The 14,431-nt window shown below is 38.8% G+C and overlaps 1 protein-coding gene across 2 annotated transcripts in view; it reads right to left on the bottom strand.

Moving 5' to 3' along the window:
• GPD2 (glycerol-3-phosphate dehydrogenase 2) overlaps positions 1-14,431 on the bottom strand; it is a 151,773-nt gene that overhangs the window by 89,471 nt on the left and 47,871 nt on the right. For both annotated transcript variants that reach the window (XM_036254911.1, XM_036254912.1), the window contains exon 3: positions 2,496-2,667. In XM_036254911.1, the coding sequence (XP_036110804.1) occupies positions 2,496-2,667 (172 nt within the window). The remainder of the gene's footprint in view (positions 1-2,495; positions 2,668-14,431) is intronic.

Genomic DNA, 14,431 nt, shown 5'->3' with positions numbered 1-14,431 from the left:
GAGAAAGGTGGGAAGGAAGGGAGGAGAGAGGGAGGGAGGAAGGGAGGGAGGGAGGGAGGGAGGGAGGGAGGGGGAAGGGAGGGAGGGGGGAGGGAGGGAGGAAAAGTTCTTGCACATATTACCTCCCTTCTTTACATCCTACTATACTATCAAGTTAGATCTCTCAAAAGTGCATGCCCATGACTACTCCTTCCTTACTACCCATCCATTCCTCTTCACCAAGCCGAATGCTCTTACGGATCACAAAGTCAAGTCCAGAGCACATTGCCTGCAGCACCAGGGCCAGTTTTGCCTGTCCCTCCTTCTCTCCCTCCCCACCACCACCACAGCTGGGATGCTCTGCACTGAAACACACGCTGTTCCTCCTGCATGTTCCTTCGGACCGGAACACTTCCAGCCAGCAGTGCTTGCCTATTAAAATTCTACCTATGCAAATAACAGCTTTCTTTCTCCTGTCCTTTCTCTTCAGACATTCTCGCCCGCCTTTATACATCCATAATGCCCCAAACTTTCTGAAAGATACATCGTCTCTAGTGTAATTCAGCATATACAAACACACACTAACGAAACGTGAGCATCCTGTGTTGGGATGTGCTCTCTTCCCACTCTCCTTCCCAGGCCTCCGCGGGAAAGAGTTGAGTTCAAATGCCCTGAGGTAACTGTAAATACTCTTTCCTTCTGCTTTAGTATGTCCAAGGATAATCTGACTCAAATTATAAATCATGAAGATGGGGAATTATATGAAAATTGGGGTCTGCCTGGCAAGAGAACGGCTTTCGGGGCCTGTATTTTTTATTTACCAGTATTTAGAAGTGACAGAAAGGACATAGGCTTGAAATTCACATAGATCCAAATTTAAGTGTGGATCCTGTGCAATGATAGCAAATCTAGGGCACTTTTTTGTTTGTGTGTACCTAAATCTCCCTAAATATAATTCATTTCTATAAGAGTAAATTCTATCAGGTATGTAAGTAACAAAATCTAGAATAGCTGTGGTAGCAATAAATATTGAACCTCAGGTAGTACCTGAAATATCCAGTCAAAATTCCTTGTAGCTGCACACAGCCCCCCATTCTATACATCTAAGGTCACCAAGGAGCATTCTTTCCTAGGACAATTGGTTCTAAAAGTCTCATGCCTTCATGTTAATAATGACAGCTCTAATACTATCCAAAATTTATTGAATTTCTACTTTGTGTAATAAGTACTGTTTTTTATTTTCTTTTTGTTTTAATCCTCACTCAAGGACAATTTTCCATTGACTTTTAGACAGAATTGAAGGAAGAGAGGGAGGGAGAGAGAGAGGGAACATCAATGTGAGTGAGAAACATCAACTGGTTGGCTCCGAGTTGGCCAGGGCTGGGATCAAACCTGCAACCCAGGTGCATGCCCTTGATTGGGAATTGAACCTATAATCCTTCTTTCTACACTGCTAAGCCAATCCGGCCAGGATGACATACACTGTTTTCAAGTCTTCATGACTACACATTTAATCCTCTCAACATCGTTGACAGAAGGCATTTTTTTTTACTTGAAAGATGAGGAATTTTAGAGAAAGTAAGTAATTTACCTTGTGTTTGTGTGTATAACTCCACACTCATAACCACAGGGGAAAACATTATTTTATTAAATATATCTTATGTAATAGCATTGGTGTTCCATACAGAAATTTCCTTTCTAGGTCATGTTTCCACTTGTAAAGAACTTTTCCTCTTATCTTTCTTAACGTTGACTGACAGAGTGACCAAGAGAGAATAGGTTAGCAACAGTCTATCTATTCACATATGCTGGAGTTTCCCAAACTGCAGTCCATATTTCACTAGAAGAAATGATTTTACGAGATACAGGAACACAGGAATAGACTAGCCAGTGTGGCTCAGTGGTTGGGAATCGACCCATTAACCAAGAGGTTGCCAGTTTAATTCCTGGTCAGAACACATGCCCAGGTTGTAGGCCAATCCCCAGTGGGGAGTGTGCAGGAGGTAGCCAATTGATGTTCTCTCTCATCGATGTTTCTATCTGTCTCCCTCTCCCTTCCTTTCTCTCTAAAATTCAATATAATTTTTAAAAATAAAAATAAAAAAAGGACACAGAAACAAAAATAATTATTTTAATAGAATAATTCCTTTAATAAATCTTTTCTACTCTTTACTGACATAAATGTGATTTCAGGTCATATATAAATATTTTTATTTCATACAGATGTATTTACTTTACTATGTATTAAAAATTAATAAGAAAGTTAGATCAATAAGATCACAGGAATACAAAGTTTCCTTTTTAAATTCACTTTAGTATAAAAGAATTATATTTAATCTTAAAATTGCACAAACACCTACATTTGAAAAGCATGAAGGTGCTTTACAATGGATGGAAAACTAGTAAATACAACAGAAACGTGACCACTGGCATAGAATGCCTACTGTGCGTTTATACTGCAGAAGCAAGAGGGAACCCTTCCTTATCTATGTAACATTCACACACGGAGGACTCACCTCTGGTGACAGCATCTAGCGCACAGCCACATCCTGTTGCCCCGCCTCCAATGACAAGGACATCAAACTCAGACGTGTTCTGCAAAGTCAGTATCTGAGCTTCTCTGGAAGGAGGCTCCCTGTTCACAGGTTCTGAAAGGCACTCTGCTGCTTCAACATAGGCCAGGGTCATCTGATGGAAAAGGAGACCATTTTCAGTTCTTTATCTGGAATGCCCACTTCATACATTCTACAACATGCTAAATGAGATCTAGAAGGAAGATAAGGAATACCAGAGCTAGACCACAGTCCACAGTTCACATGGAGTTATAGGACCAATTATCTTGGGGGAGGGGGTCCTTAAAATCTTGGTGTTTTTCTTTCCCCCACCATGAATCACAACTATTGAGCCATGGAACACTCGGTTTCAGATTCAATCTCTCAGCTGCTTGTTTGGGTTTCATATGCAGACAACTTTAATTATTTCCCACACTGTATGGCAATTCCCAAATACCTTGTCTAAGACAATTTATAGAGACCATAAGGATATGTTTTTATCCAGTAGCAGCATTTCAGTCAAACAATATTTAAAAGTTTTGGAAGGAGGAGGAAAGGCACTTTATGACTTTCCGCAATCTCTTAAAAGTATGTGCTCTTCATTCTTTAATTCCCCTGATAAATATATATTCTAGAGTTTGGGGGTCTATAAATTTAAGCCAGTACAGTGAAACGGAATCTGATTAACGCAAGTTTAAATAATCAGCTAAGGCCAATGGGAATGATATTTTTCAAAGATTTTAGTCAGCAGTTTACCCATTAAATGTTTCGATATAAAACTATAAATTGTATACATTTAACACACACTATTTTGATTTTTGAAAGCTTTAACAGTAATATAATTAAATCCAGTCATAGTCCCCCTAAAGAATAATGACCTTCTCTCATTAGAATGTAATTTACCATCCTAAATCCGAATGATGCTGATGTTAAAAAAAAAAAAAAAAAAAGCAGCTGCCAGAAGTCAGAGTTAAAAGCCTAGACAAATAGATGAGTATCTGGTATTTTTCCTGAAATGTTAATGCTAGGTACATTCACTACATTGAACAGTGCTGGCCAACATGACTCTAATAGATCATTATCCACAGATATATATATCACTTCTGTGTTCTTTTCTTTAAATCCCAGCATCTGCATAAGCTATTATGCAGTGTTGTTCCCAATTCTGTTGCCGGGGCCACATAAGACACTTTGAAGGCCACAGTTCGCAAGAAAAGGTGGCCTTAGGGCTAACCAAGAGATTGTTCTGGTGATTTTTATTCATTTAAATAAAGTAAACCACAGTTCTCCTTATAGTCAGATTTAATTATAATCAAGCCAATTGTATTTCTATAAAAATAAATCTAGAAGCTACGGAGTACACTGAGAAACTAGATTTGGGTCAGAAGGTGCTATTTAGGTCTTAGCACTCTTGTTTACCAGCAATGTGACTTTTGACCCATTATTTCTCTGGACCTTGGTTTCTCCACTTGCAGAATGGGATAACAGCCCTGTGATGTTTCTATCTCTTCCTCTCTGAGTCTTCCTCTGTCTGAATGGTACAGTGCTATGAAAGCAATTGGTCAACTATAAAGTACCACCAAAGATCTATTGTTGTTGATTCCTTAATAGCATATAAAAGGGAACTTTCAAAACATATTTTACTAAGTGTCATAAAAACAAAAAGTTATAATCGGGTACCATAATTTTTAGGCTATTAATTTAGATGCGAAACCACAAAAATCTTATTCTCCTTTACATAACTTCTTCCAGTTGTCTGCTAAAAATTATTTCCCCATGTTCTGGGCTAAGGTCCACTATGGTGCTAAATTTAATGGGCATGTTGCATCCCTCATTTTAGTTGTTATCTCAGCACACACATAAGTGTTCACTCACCTTGGCACCTGGGAGAAAACCTTCTGCATTGAGATTCCCCCTCACCCCTTGCCTTTTTACCACTCTCTCCTACTTTCCTTGGATAGCCCTCTACTGCCCAACATTAAACACTGAGGCTCCTCTTGGATACATCCTAGTCACTATTCTCAGATCACTAAAAACTCTAGGGAATCTCTTCTACCTCCATATTGTCGGAAATCTTTTAGACTACACTGGCTTCCAATGTTGTTCCCCTGTTCCAGAAGCAGATATCAAACTACCTACTTGGTACTTCCATTTGGATGTCTCACATATATTTCAAAATTGAACTGATGACTTCATCTCCCCAAACTTGTTTTCCCAGCCAGTGTTCCTCATCTCAGTAAAGGTACCATTATACATCTAGTTGCTTGTACTACTCTCTCAATTCCCCTATCTGATGAATCACTGAATTCAACCAACTCTACCTCCTAAAAAAATCTCACCTCTAGTCACTTAATCTTCACTGCCATCTTTCAAGTAAACTATCTTTCCTCACCCTTATATTAGTATGATATCCTCCCACAGGTCTTCACACATGTACCATGTGTCCTTGCAAGTCATTTCTACACTGCAGCTGGGTAATCATTTAAAAACCAACTAATGTCATTCTCATGTGTAAAAACCCTTCAAGAGCTTCAAACTTAATTTCAGTTAAATGTATGCATCTGTACTCTGGTTTCCAAGGTGCTTCCTAGTGTTTTAGAGCAGACAAAACCAGTGCTGGTGAGGACACAACACGGCAGGAACTGACCTACGCTGCTGGGAGAAACACCAAGTGACACAGCCATGTTGGTAAACAGTTTGGGAGTTTCTCATAAAGAGAAACATACTTGTACCATATAATGCAGCAATCCTCCTCTTAGGCAATTACTCAAGAGAAATGAAAATCTATATTAATACAAAAACCTGCAGGCACATGTCTACAGTGGCTTTATTTATAATTGCCAAAAATTAGGAAAATCTCAAATATCCTTCAATTGACTAAACAAACTGCCATACACCTATGGAAAGGAGTAATAATTGACAATAAAAAGAACAAACTACTGATAGATGCAATGACATGAATAAATCTCATATTCATCATGCTAAGTCATAGTCAGCAAATGATGGTTTTCCAACTAAATCCGGCTGCCCCCTTGTTTTTTGTTTGTTTGTTTGGTTGGTTTTGTTTTTTAATTTTTTAAAATAAGAGGGGAAGAGAAACATTGATGTGAAAGAGAAACATCGATCGCTTTCTCCAATACACACACTGACCAGGGACCAAACCCACAACCCGGGCATGTGCACTGACTGGGAATCAAACCCACAACCTTTCAGTGCACAGGTTGACACTCAAACAACTGAACTGCAACAGTCAGGACTACCATCTACTGTTTTAACAAATAAACTCTTATTGGGACACACATAATCATTCATGTGCAGTCCATGCATGCAACAGCAGAATGAGCATCAACAAAGACCAAATAGCCTGCGAGCTTAAAACACTGGCTACCTGGCCCTTTACCGAAAAGTTTGCCAATCTCTGTGCCAAGTGAAAGAAGCTAGACCCAGAAGCCTACATATGGTATGATTTCGTGTATATGCTGTTTTATAAAAACAAATGTATAGGGTCAGAAAACAGATCAGTGATTGCCAGGGTTTGGGTGTTGGGGGCAGGGAATATCCACTGCAAAGAGGACAGAACTTCTGGGGATGATAGAAATGTTCTATATCTTGGTTGCAGTGGTGGTTATATGACTACATGTACTTGTCAAAAGTCACAGAATTGTACATCATAAAGGGTGAATTTTATTGCATGAAAATTACACCCCAAATTATACATTCATAAACTTGACTTTAAAAAACAATAAGTAAATATGTATACAGTCATTCTATATCAGGCACTATTATAAAGATTTTACTTTTCTCATTTAATCCTCACAATAAGCCTATGAGCTAGGCACTATTATGGTCTCCATTTTACAGAAGAAGTAACAGACAGAGAAGTTATGCTACTGGCCCATGATTATATAGCTGATATATGGTAGAGCTGAGAATTGAACCCACACAGCCTGGCAATGGAACTAAGTTTCACATTGCTACACCAGACTGACTCCACATATAATCCAAGAAAGAAAATAAAGAAACAGACTATATAGTTATAATAGGATGAGTTATCACCAGTTGCCAAATGAAGCAATTTTTTTTGTTGTTTTTTGGGGATATGGGTTTGCTGTGGAGTTTTTGCTGAAGAGTCCTTCCAAAACAATTTTTAAAAAAATATACGACACTATTGAGGGTAATTTATTTAATTTTTGACACTACATTTAAAATAACATTTTATTTTTGTTTACTTTTTTCATAAAAGCTGGAAAGTGTTGCAACTGAGAAGCTAAGCACCAAGTTTATTTTAGAGGCAGTAAACAGCCTAAGGCCCTACTTCTAATTATGACAAGAGAAAGCCTCATTTTGGCTTCATATGGCTTTGAGTCACAAAAACACATCTGCACTCTACCTTCGCTAAAATATGTCGACTGAGGGGAAATAAAGAGAACACGGCAGGACTAAGGCAGTAGCAGTAAATAACAGCATGATTTAAGAAAGAGGCCTCTGTGCCCCAAATCTCCCCATACCTGCCCTCTTCCCACCCTCCTTCTTCCCAAGGCAGTCTGAGAAAACAGGAATCTGGGAGACAAGCTCCATTACAGGGTTGATCCAGAGATTCCGGGAGAAGCGTTGGAAAGGGAACCTTTTCTAAACCACCAGAGAGACCAAAACTCTCATGTGTGTCCTGAGATGACATCTTACCCACTGTCACTCATTCGATTGGTATGTACTGAAGGCCTTCAAGGAATCTACACACTGGAGGACAAAACAAAAGGCTAAAAAGGAAATTATAATATTGCTTACCAGCTGTATTTAAGATAAGAAATTATAGCTAAACCAGGTCAAGATACCAATAGGCATTAGCTGGGTGGAGGAACAGGAAGTAAGGAGGAATAGCATGTGCTAAAACCAGAAGGCACATGAGAGACGTAGTCAGCACTTTACTTTCTCAAGCATGAACTACATACACATCCAATACCTAAAAATTGCTGTATTTCACATAAAAATTAGAATTTCTATTTGAGATAAATCTGCTGAAAATGAACAGCAGTACTCCCAGTAGGCAGGGCCCAGCATCCCCATTACCAGTGTGGCCCTTGTAGGCACGGAAGTTGGCCAATCCTGGCCTAAAGACAGGGCAGACCCAGCACAACCACATTCAGAATCTATGTCCTAATTCAGCCACTGATGCCTGAAGAAAGGAGAGCCCAAGACACAAAGCAAACTGCTTTTTGCCTAGCACAGTTCTAACCACAGCTTCCAAACAAGAAATTACCTTGGAAGAATTAGAAGAATATATAATATATAATACAATGTTCATGTTGTTATTTCTGACTATAATTATTATGGACTATGAGGAAGTAGGTGTTTTATTAACGAGCAAACAAATTTTTATATACATTTTCAAAAGAGCCCCACCAGTGTGGCTCAGTGGATTGAGCGTCATCCCATGGACTGAGAGGTCCCGGTTCAATTCCCAGTCAGGGCACATGCCCAGGTTGTAGGCTCAATTGCCCTTAGGAGTGCAGGAGACAGCCGATTGATGTTTCTCTCACATCAATGCTTCTATCTCTCTCTCCCTTCCTCTCTCTCTAAAAAAATCAAAACATTTTTTTAAAAAGATAACATTCTTCCAGCATTCTGATAGAAAACATACAGTCTTTGAAGAGACTGGCACATTGGAATACCGACATAAAATTGAAAGCCAAGTTCATAGTCTTTGAGAGTTTACATTCCAGAGAACAGAATGGGATTCAGAATGAGATCAGTTTCACTATGTCTGCGCACCATTAGACTTGCAAATTAACAACAACAAAAAAAAATCCTAGACATTTGCAACTTCGGGTGAGACCGAAAACAAGATCTAATAATTACTGTCTATTTCTGAAAGAAGTGCGTATTTAAAGGCCACAGGCAATTAACAACCAGGTTGTCCTGTAATCATGTACAGTAATAATTGGAGTATAAAGTAGAGTTTCATGCAAATTACTTCATACTGCCACTATCATTCTCTCCCATATTATGTGATTCAATCACATATTGAAAATGGAACTGTTAAATGTAAGGGAAATTGCTTCATGTTTTGTTGTCACTGAAATAGACTGACTATATCTATCTGCATATTCCTGGAAAGTAAAATGCAACAAGTATCTCCTTATAGTGAACCTTAAGACGTTTTAATGGCCTTCACCTCCTGAGTCACTTTGCGATTCTAAACAATAATATTTTTCTTGTAATTACCTAACAGTAAGCAACATTTCTCAATGTAAACATACTTGGTGATGGATTCATGATTACTCTGTAGGAAGGCTTGCAAATGGTTAGACTGTCATCTCCAGGGGGGACCAGACAAGAGAAAACAAGACGAGTCCATCTTTCCAGGATGGCTGAGAACTGAGCTCTAGTTCACCTTGAAGGTGCTATCCAACGTTGAAGTGGCTGGGATTTTTTTGAGAAATCACAGAGAAAGTCCTTTTTTTTTTTTTTTTTTTTAGAAAGAGAGGGAGAGAGAGAGAGAGAAACATCAATGTGAGAAACAGCAATCAGCTGCCTTCTGCATGCCCCCTGCTGGGGATTGAGCCCAAAACTCAGGCACATGCCCTGATCGGGAATCAAACCAGGACCTCTCAGTCCACAGGACGATGCTCAATCCACTGAGCCACACCAGCCAGGCACAGAGAGAGTCTTTTAACTGCAATCATAATATATTACTACAGAACTTTTTATAGCTGAAAAACAGGAAAACCTCTTGTCTCTGTCTAACGACTTCAAATAAACTCACATCATAATGGACTACATAGTCTGAGGTTTAAAGGATATGTTTTATCGGTTTTCAAATAAGTATTTTTAAAACATATGCCCAGCTGGTGTTGCTCAGTGGTTGAGCGTCCACCCATGCACCAAGAGGTCGCCGGTTCAATTCCTGGACAGGGCACATGCCCAGGTTGTGGGTCTGATCCCCAGGGAGGGGTTTGCATGAGGCGGCCAATCAATGTTCTCTCTCATCGATGTTTCCATCTCTCTCTACCTCTCCCTTCCTCTCTCTCAAAAATCAATAAAGAAAAAAATTTTTTTAAACAAAACCATAGGACATGTATTTGGCAATATCTAAACTTGATATTGTTCTTTCATTTCAGTAGCTCACTGAGAATTAGACAACCTGGAGAGGAACCTGAGATCCAGGAGGGCAGGGAGGGAAGAACACGAAATCTGTCTCTTGTCTGCCTGCTGCTAGACCGCACCCTCTAACGTGTTAGCTCCTTCAGGTTACCTTTGTCTGTATGTGTGGGCTACCGGAGCACCGAGATCCACCAGCCTAGCCTCTTTGACACCAGCAATGCAGGTGAGTATTGGTGGCAGCAGGTGTGATCAAAGTCCCAGGGACCCTGCCTAGCCTGTAGCCAGCCACACTGGACTGTGGAGTTGACAACCAGGGTTCCAAGAAACAGCACTTTTCCTTTAAAACTTTCCCAACACATGTATCTGGAAGTGGATATGGAACTGAAGAAGTCTCACTCTCCCCGCCTCTCAGGTGAATAAGATGCTGACCCAATGAGTAATGACCATGTCCAAACAATCCAGATGGCCACCGGTTACATTTGAACCTGATGCTCAAAACAGTTTGGGGACAAACTTTGTGATGCACACTTTCCATTTCTCTGTGAATTATTTCATCAAACATATACATATTTATAACTTCTCTAATTTGTACTCACAAACGTATCATTAGATCTCAACACTTCATTGTTGAAAAATCACAAACTGCAAAATAAGCAAGTAAAATTAATATTGCCTAACTTATCTTAAAGCATGTATTTTCTTCTCAATTTGCAAAACTCCACCTAGAGGAAGCCTTTCTAACAGAAACACAACTTAACTATTAGGCTGGAAGAGGAGGAGAGAAAAGCTAAAGGACTCTCCCCAAGACATTTATAGAAAGTTTCCTCAGCCCCACAATATCCCTAAAAAGTTTCTTAAAGAGACCTTAAAATGAATAAATAGTTGAAAATGAAATGCAAAGTCAAATCAAAATGAATGTCAGTGCTGCTCAGTTAGCAACAGCCTAGAAGCTCACCAGCTGTCAACGCTAATCATAGCTCAGGCGTTGACTCACGGTGTGACCTGTAGCATACAGTTAACCTCGCTGATGTATGACAGCAGGAAAATAGCATCACGAGCTCCTGAAGGCCTGGTGTGAGTTAGAACTCGAAGATATTGCCATGGCCCCACTTTGGGAGCCAAGTGTTAAACAAAAACCAAAATTATAAGGAAGATGATAGGATGCTCTTCAGAGAACATTTCCAACTCTGTCTGCATAATTTTAGTGCTTTGATGAAACATGCCTCTGAAGGAACAGTTAACCAGATAGAGTAGTTAAGAATAGTTTCGACTGGCCTTATCGAAAACACAGTGTATTCAGAATCTTCACCAAGCTTCATATATCAGACATAGCCTCAATATATTTAGTTGTGTTTCTAGGAGGAAAAAATACCACAGTTCTTCCACGAATCTATGCATGGGATTCTAAACAAGAGAAGTAAATGAATGATAGAGTCTGTGGCATAAACTCTTACAATAAAACTCATCAAAAGAAATATAGCTCATTTGTCAAACACATCAGAAACTAAAGTCAGGACATGAATGTAATGGCTGGATGCTTAACCAAACTTTTTTTCTTCTTCCAGAAAACACTACTGGATCACAATTCCCACCGTGTTTTACAGTTGGCTGGAAATGATCCAGTAGGTCAAAAAGCCACTAGACTAAAGGAACAGTGTTTCTCAATAATTGCAAGAAACAAGTCCCCAACCTAGCCACACTAAACTGTAATGTGGGGGCGAAATAAAGCTTCATTGTGATGAGCTTTGGGCGTTGTTTATTACACCAATTAGCTTACTCCACTACGTACACAAATATGAGATATGTTTAGCATTCAAAGATTCACAACTTGCCTACTTTGCATGTATTCCATACATGGTTCAGAATCTTCCTGTGATGGATGAGGCCCCATCATTTACAGGAGGGAAAAAAGCCATAGAGATAAAACTTCAAAAGGACAGGTCATCAAATGCAAGACCCTCCGAACCACGGTGCAGAGATATTTCCTCCTTCATATTTCAAAGCACTGATGCTGATGGCGCTTAAACAGGCAAGTAGAACCCAGAACCCTATTATTCAGTCGCTAGTCCTTTCTCCTCCTAAACATACATTCTTCATATGGTATCTAACAATACAGTTTCCACCTAAACGTTAAAATCAACAAAAATGAAGACCATTTAAGAACAGCTGCTATTACAGTACTTTGTAAGATTTTTTTTTTTTTTTTTTAAAGACAAAGACTGTTTATGAGACTATGAAAATTGCCTCTGGAGATGGAAGATTATTTACTCAGAGAGAACAAACAAGTCTGGGAGCCTGAATTGACTCATGAAGTTAAAAGCAATCTGGTAAGCAAACATGTCACATAATTTCAGCTACATAAGTGCTCAAGAAAAGTTGTACTAATTTCGAACCACAGATATACTTTAGCTTAGGAAACAGAACAATATTTACAACTAAGGCTAAAATCTTAAAGATATTAAGGGTGTTTAAAATATATGCAGTTGTGCACTGGCCGGTTTTGCTCAGTGGTTAGAGCATCAGCCCGCGGGTTGGGTTCCCACTAAGGGCACGTATCTCGGTTGCAGTTTGTCCCCACCCTGGTGGGGTCCTGTGGGTGGCAATCAGTCGATGTGTCTCTCTCACATCAATATTTCTCTCTCTTCTCTCCCTTCCTCTCTCCTTTCTGCTATCTGAAGCAAGAATGTCCTCAGGTGAGGATAAAATATATATATATATATATATATATATATATATATATGCAGTTGTATTCCATCAAGATACTACTGAAAAGTGATGCTAAAGTGAAATTTTTATAATTTATATTTCCATAATTGACATCGTGTTCCAGAGGCTATGTTTAAGATTTTAAGTATATTTTGCAAAAGATTTTTTTTAGGGCAGTTTTAGGTTTACAACAAAACAGAGGAAAATCAAGGTTATTTCTCACATCCCTCTCGCCCCCACATATGCATAGCCTCCCCATTGTCAACATCACTCACCAGAATGGCACATTTTCCACCAAGGATGAACCCACACTGACACATCACAATCATCTGCATCTATAGTTTATCTTAGGGTTCGCTCTTGGTGGTGTACATTCTGCGGGTTTGGACAAGTATATAATGACATATATTCATCATTATGATATCACACAGGGTAGCTTCCCTGCCCTAAAATCCTCTGTGTTCTGCTCACACACACCCTGTGCATCTGCCCACACACTCCCCTGGCAACCACTGATCTTTTTACTGTCTCTAGAGTTTTCCTTCTCCAGATGTCATATAGTTATAACCATATAGTGTGTAGCTTTTTCACAGTGACTTTATTCACTTAGTAATATCATTTCAAGTTCCTCCGTGTCTTTTCATGGTTTGTAGCTCATTTCTTGTTAGCACTGGATAATATTCCATTGTCTGGATGACCCACAGCTTATTGATCCATTCACCTCCTGAAGGACATCTTGGTCGCTTCCAAGTTTTTGGCAGTTGTAAATAAAGCTGCAAACATCCATGTGCAGGTTTGTGTGTGGACATGAGTTTTCAGCTCTTCTTGTGTAACTATCAATGACTGTACTTGATGAATCATATGGTAAGAACATGTTTAGCTTTGTATGAAACCGCCAAACATTTTACATCCTCACCAGCAATCAACGAGGTTTCCTATTGCTCCACATCCTCACCAGCATTTGGTGTTACACTTACGATGCTAGTTTCCCTTCTATTCTTACTCATTTGAACTTTAAGATTCTCTGACATCTACCAGTTTCTCTGTCCAGCCATTAATATACGCAATCTAATGTCAACCAAAAAAGCTCAGCTATTTAAAGAAACCTGGTGTTATATTTTTTTATTATACCTAACAAGGCTAGGTCTATTTCAAATGTTCATATCCTATATCATGGAAAGGGGAAGAAGTACCATAGATACTAAAGACCTATGTGTCAGACACTGTGATCACTGGCTTCTGCATACTCACTCAGTCCGTGCTTGGCAGGGGAAAGAGCTGGGAGTGAAGTGACATCATCCTTACCTTATGAAGAAACTAGAGTTTCTAAAACTTGTATAACCTGTGCACAGTAACAAGCTCACCAAAACCCAGCATCGCTTGTATAAAAGACACCTTCAGGAAGCTAAATGTCTTTTCATCTGGGGATCCATTAAAATAAGACTCAGAGTATATCTTTCTTTGACTAGATATGATCATTCCATTCTTTGTTGCTTTGTCAACCTTTTGAACTTGGAGTCATTGGTACTACCAATCACAAGGCCTGGTTTATCAGACTCTCTGACAAGTAATAAATTGAAAAAAACTAAAATTAAAATAATGTCCTCAAAATTCCTATGGATTTTAACTATTTATGTATTAGCATAAATGTTTTTCCTCATAGGTTTTGATGACATTAACAGCAAAGGTGGCATAGGTTTACCTATAATTCAACCCACCTAACACATTGCCACTATCATTTTTTCCACATTCCCTTAATTAATACACAAAGCAAGATGAACTGCAGTATTTAGAAAGCCACTCTAAGTATAATTGCTGTCTCTTACAAAGTGAGACACTGTTTTGCAAAGCACACAGATCCTGTCATCAACAACTATTACTACATTAGGAAAGAAAAAGTTTAATTGTATTTATACTTCAAGCTAAAATGATATAGAAAAATTCTGATTTACTGAAAAATGTTAGAACTTTTTAAAATATTGTTTGTTATTTAAATGTTTCTCCATAGAATTTCAATAAACAGCATTGTATTATATATTAACTAATTTATCAAAAAGATTATATTTTCACATAACTTATTAGGAATGTATCAG

This window comes from Molossus molossus, unplaced genomic scaffold (genome assembly GCF_014108415.1).
Source record: "Molossus molossus isolate mMolMol1 unplaced genomic scaffold, mMolMol1.p scaffold_m16_p_11, whole genome shotgun sequence".
Classification (NCBI taxonomy): Eukaryota; Metazoa; Chordata; class Mammalia; order Chiroptera; family Molossidae; genus Molossus; species Molossus molossus.
Note: the sequence above shows the minus strand (reverse complement) of the source record. Positions and strands in the feature narration are given on the sequence as shown.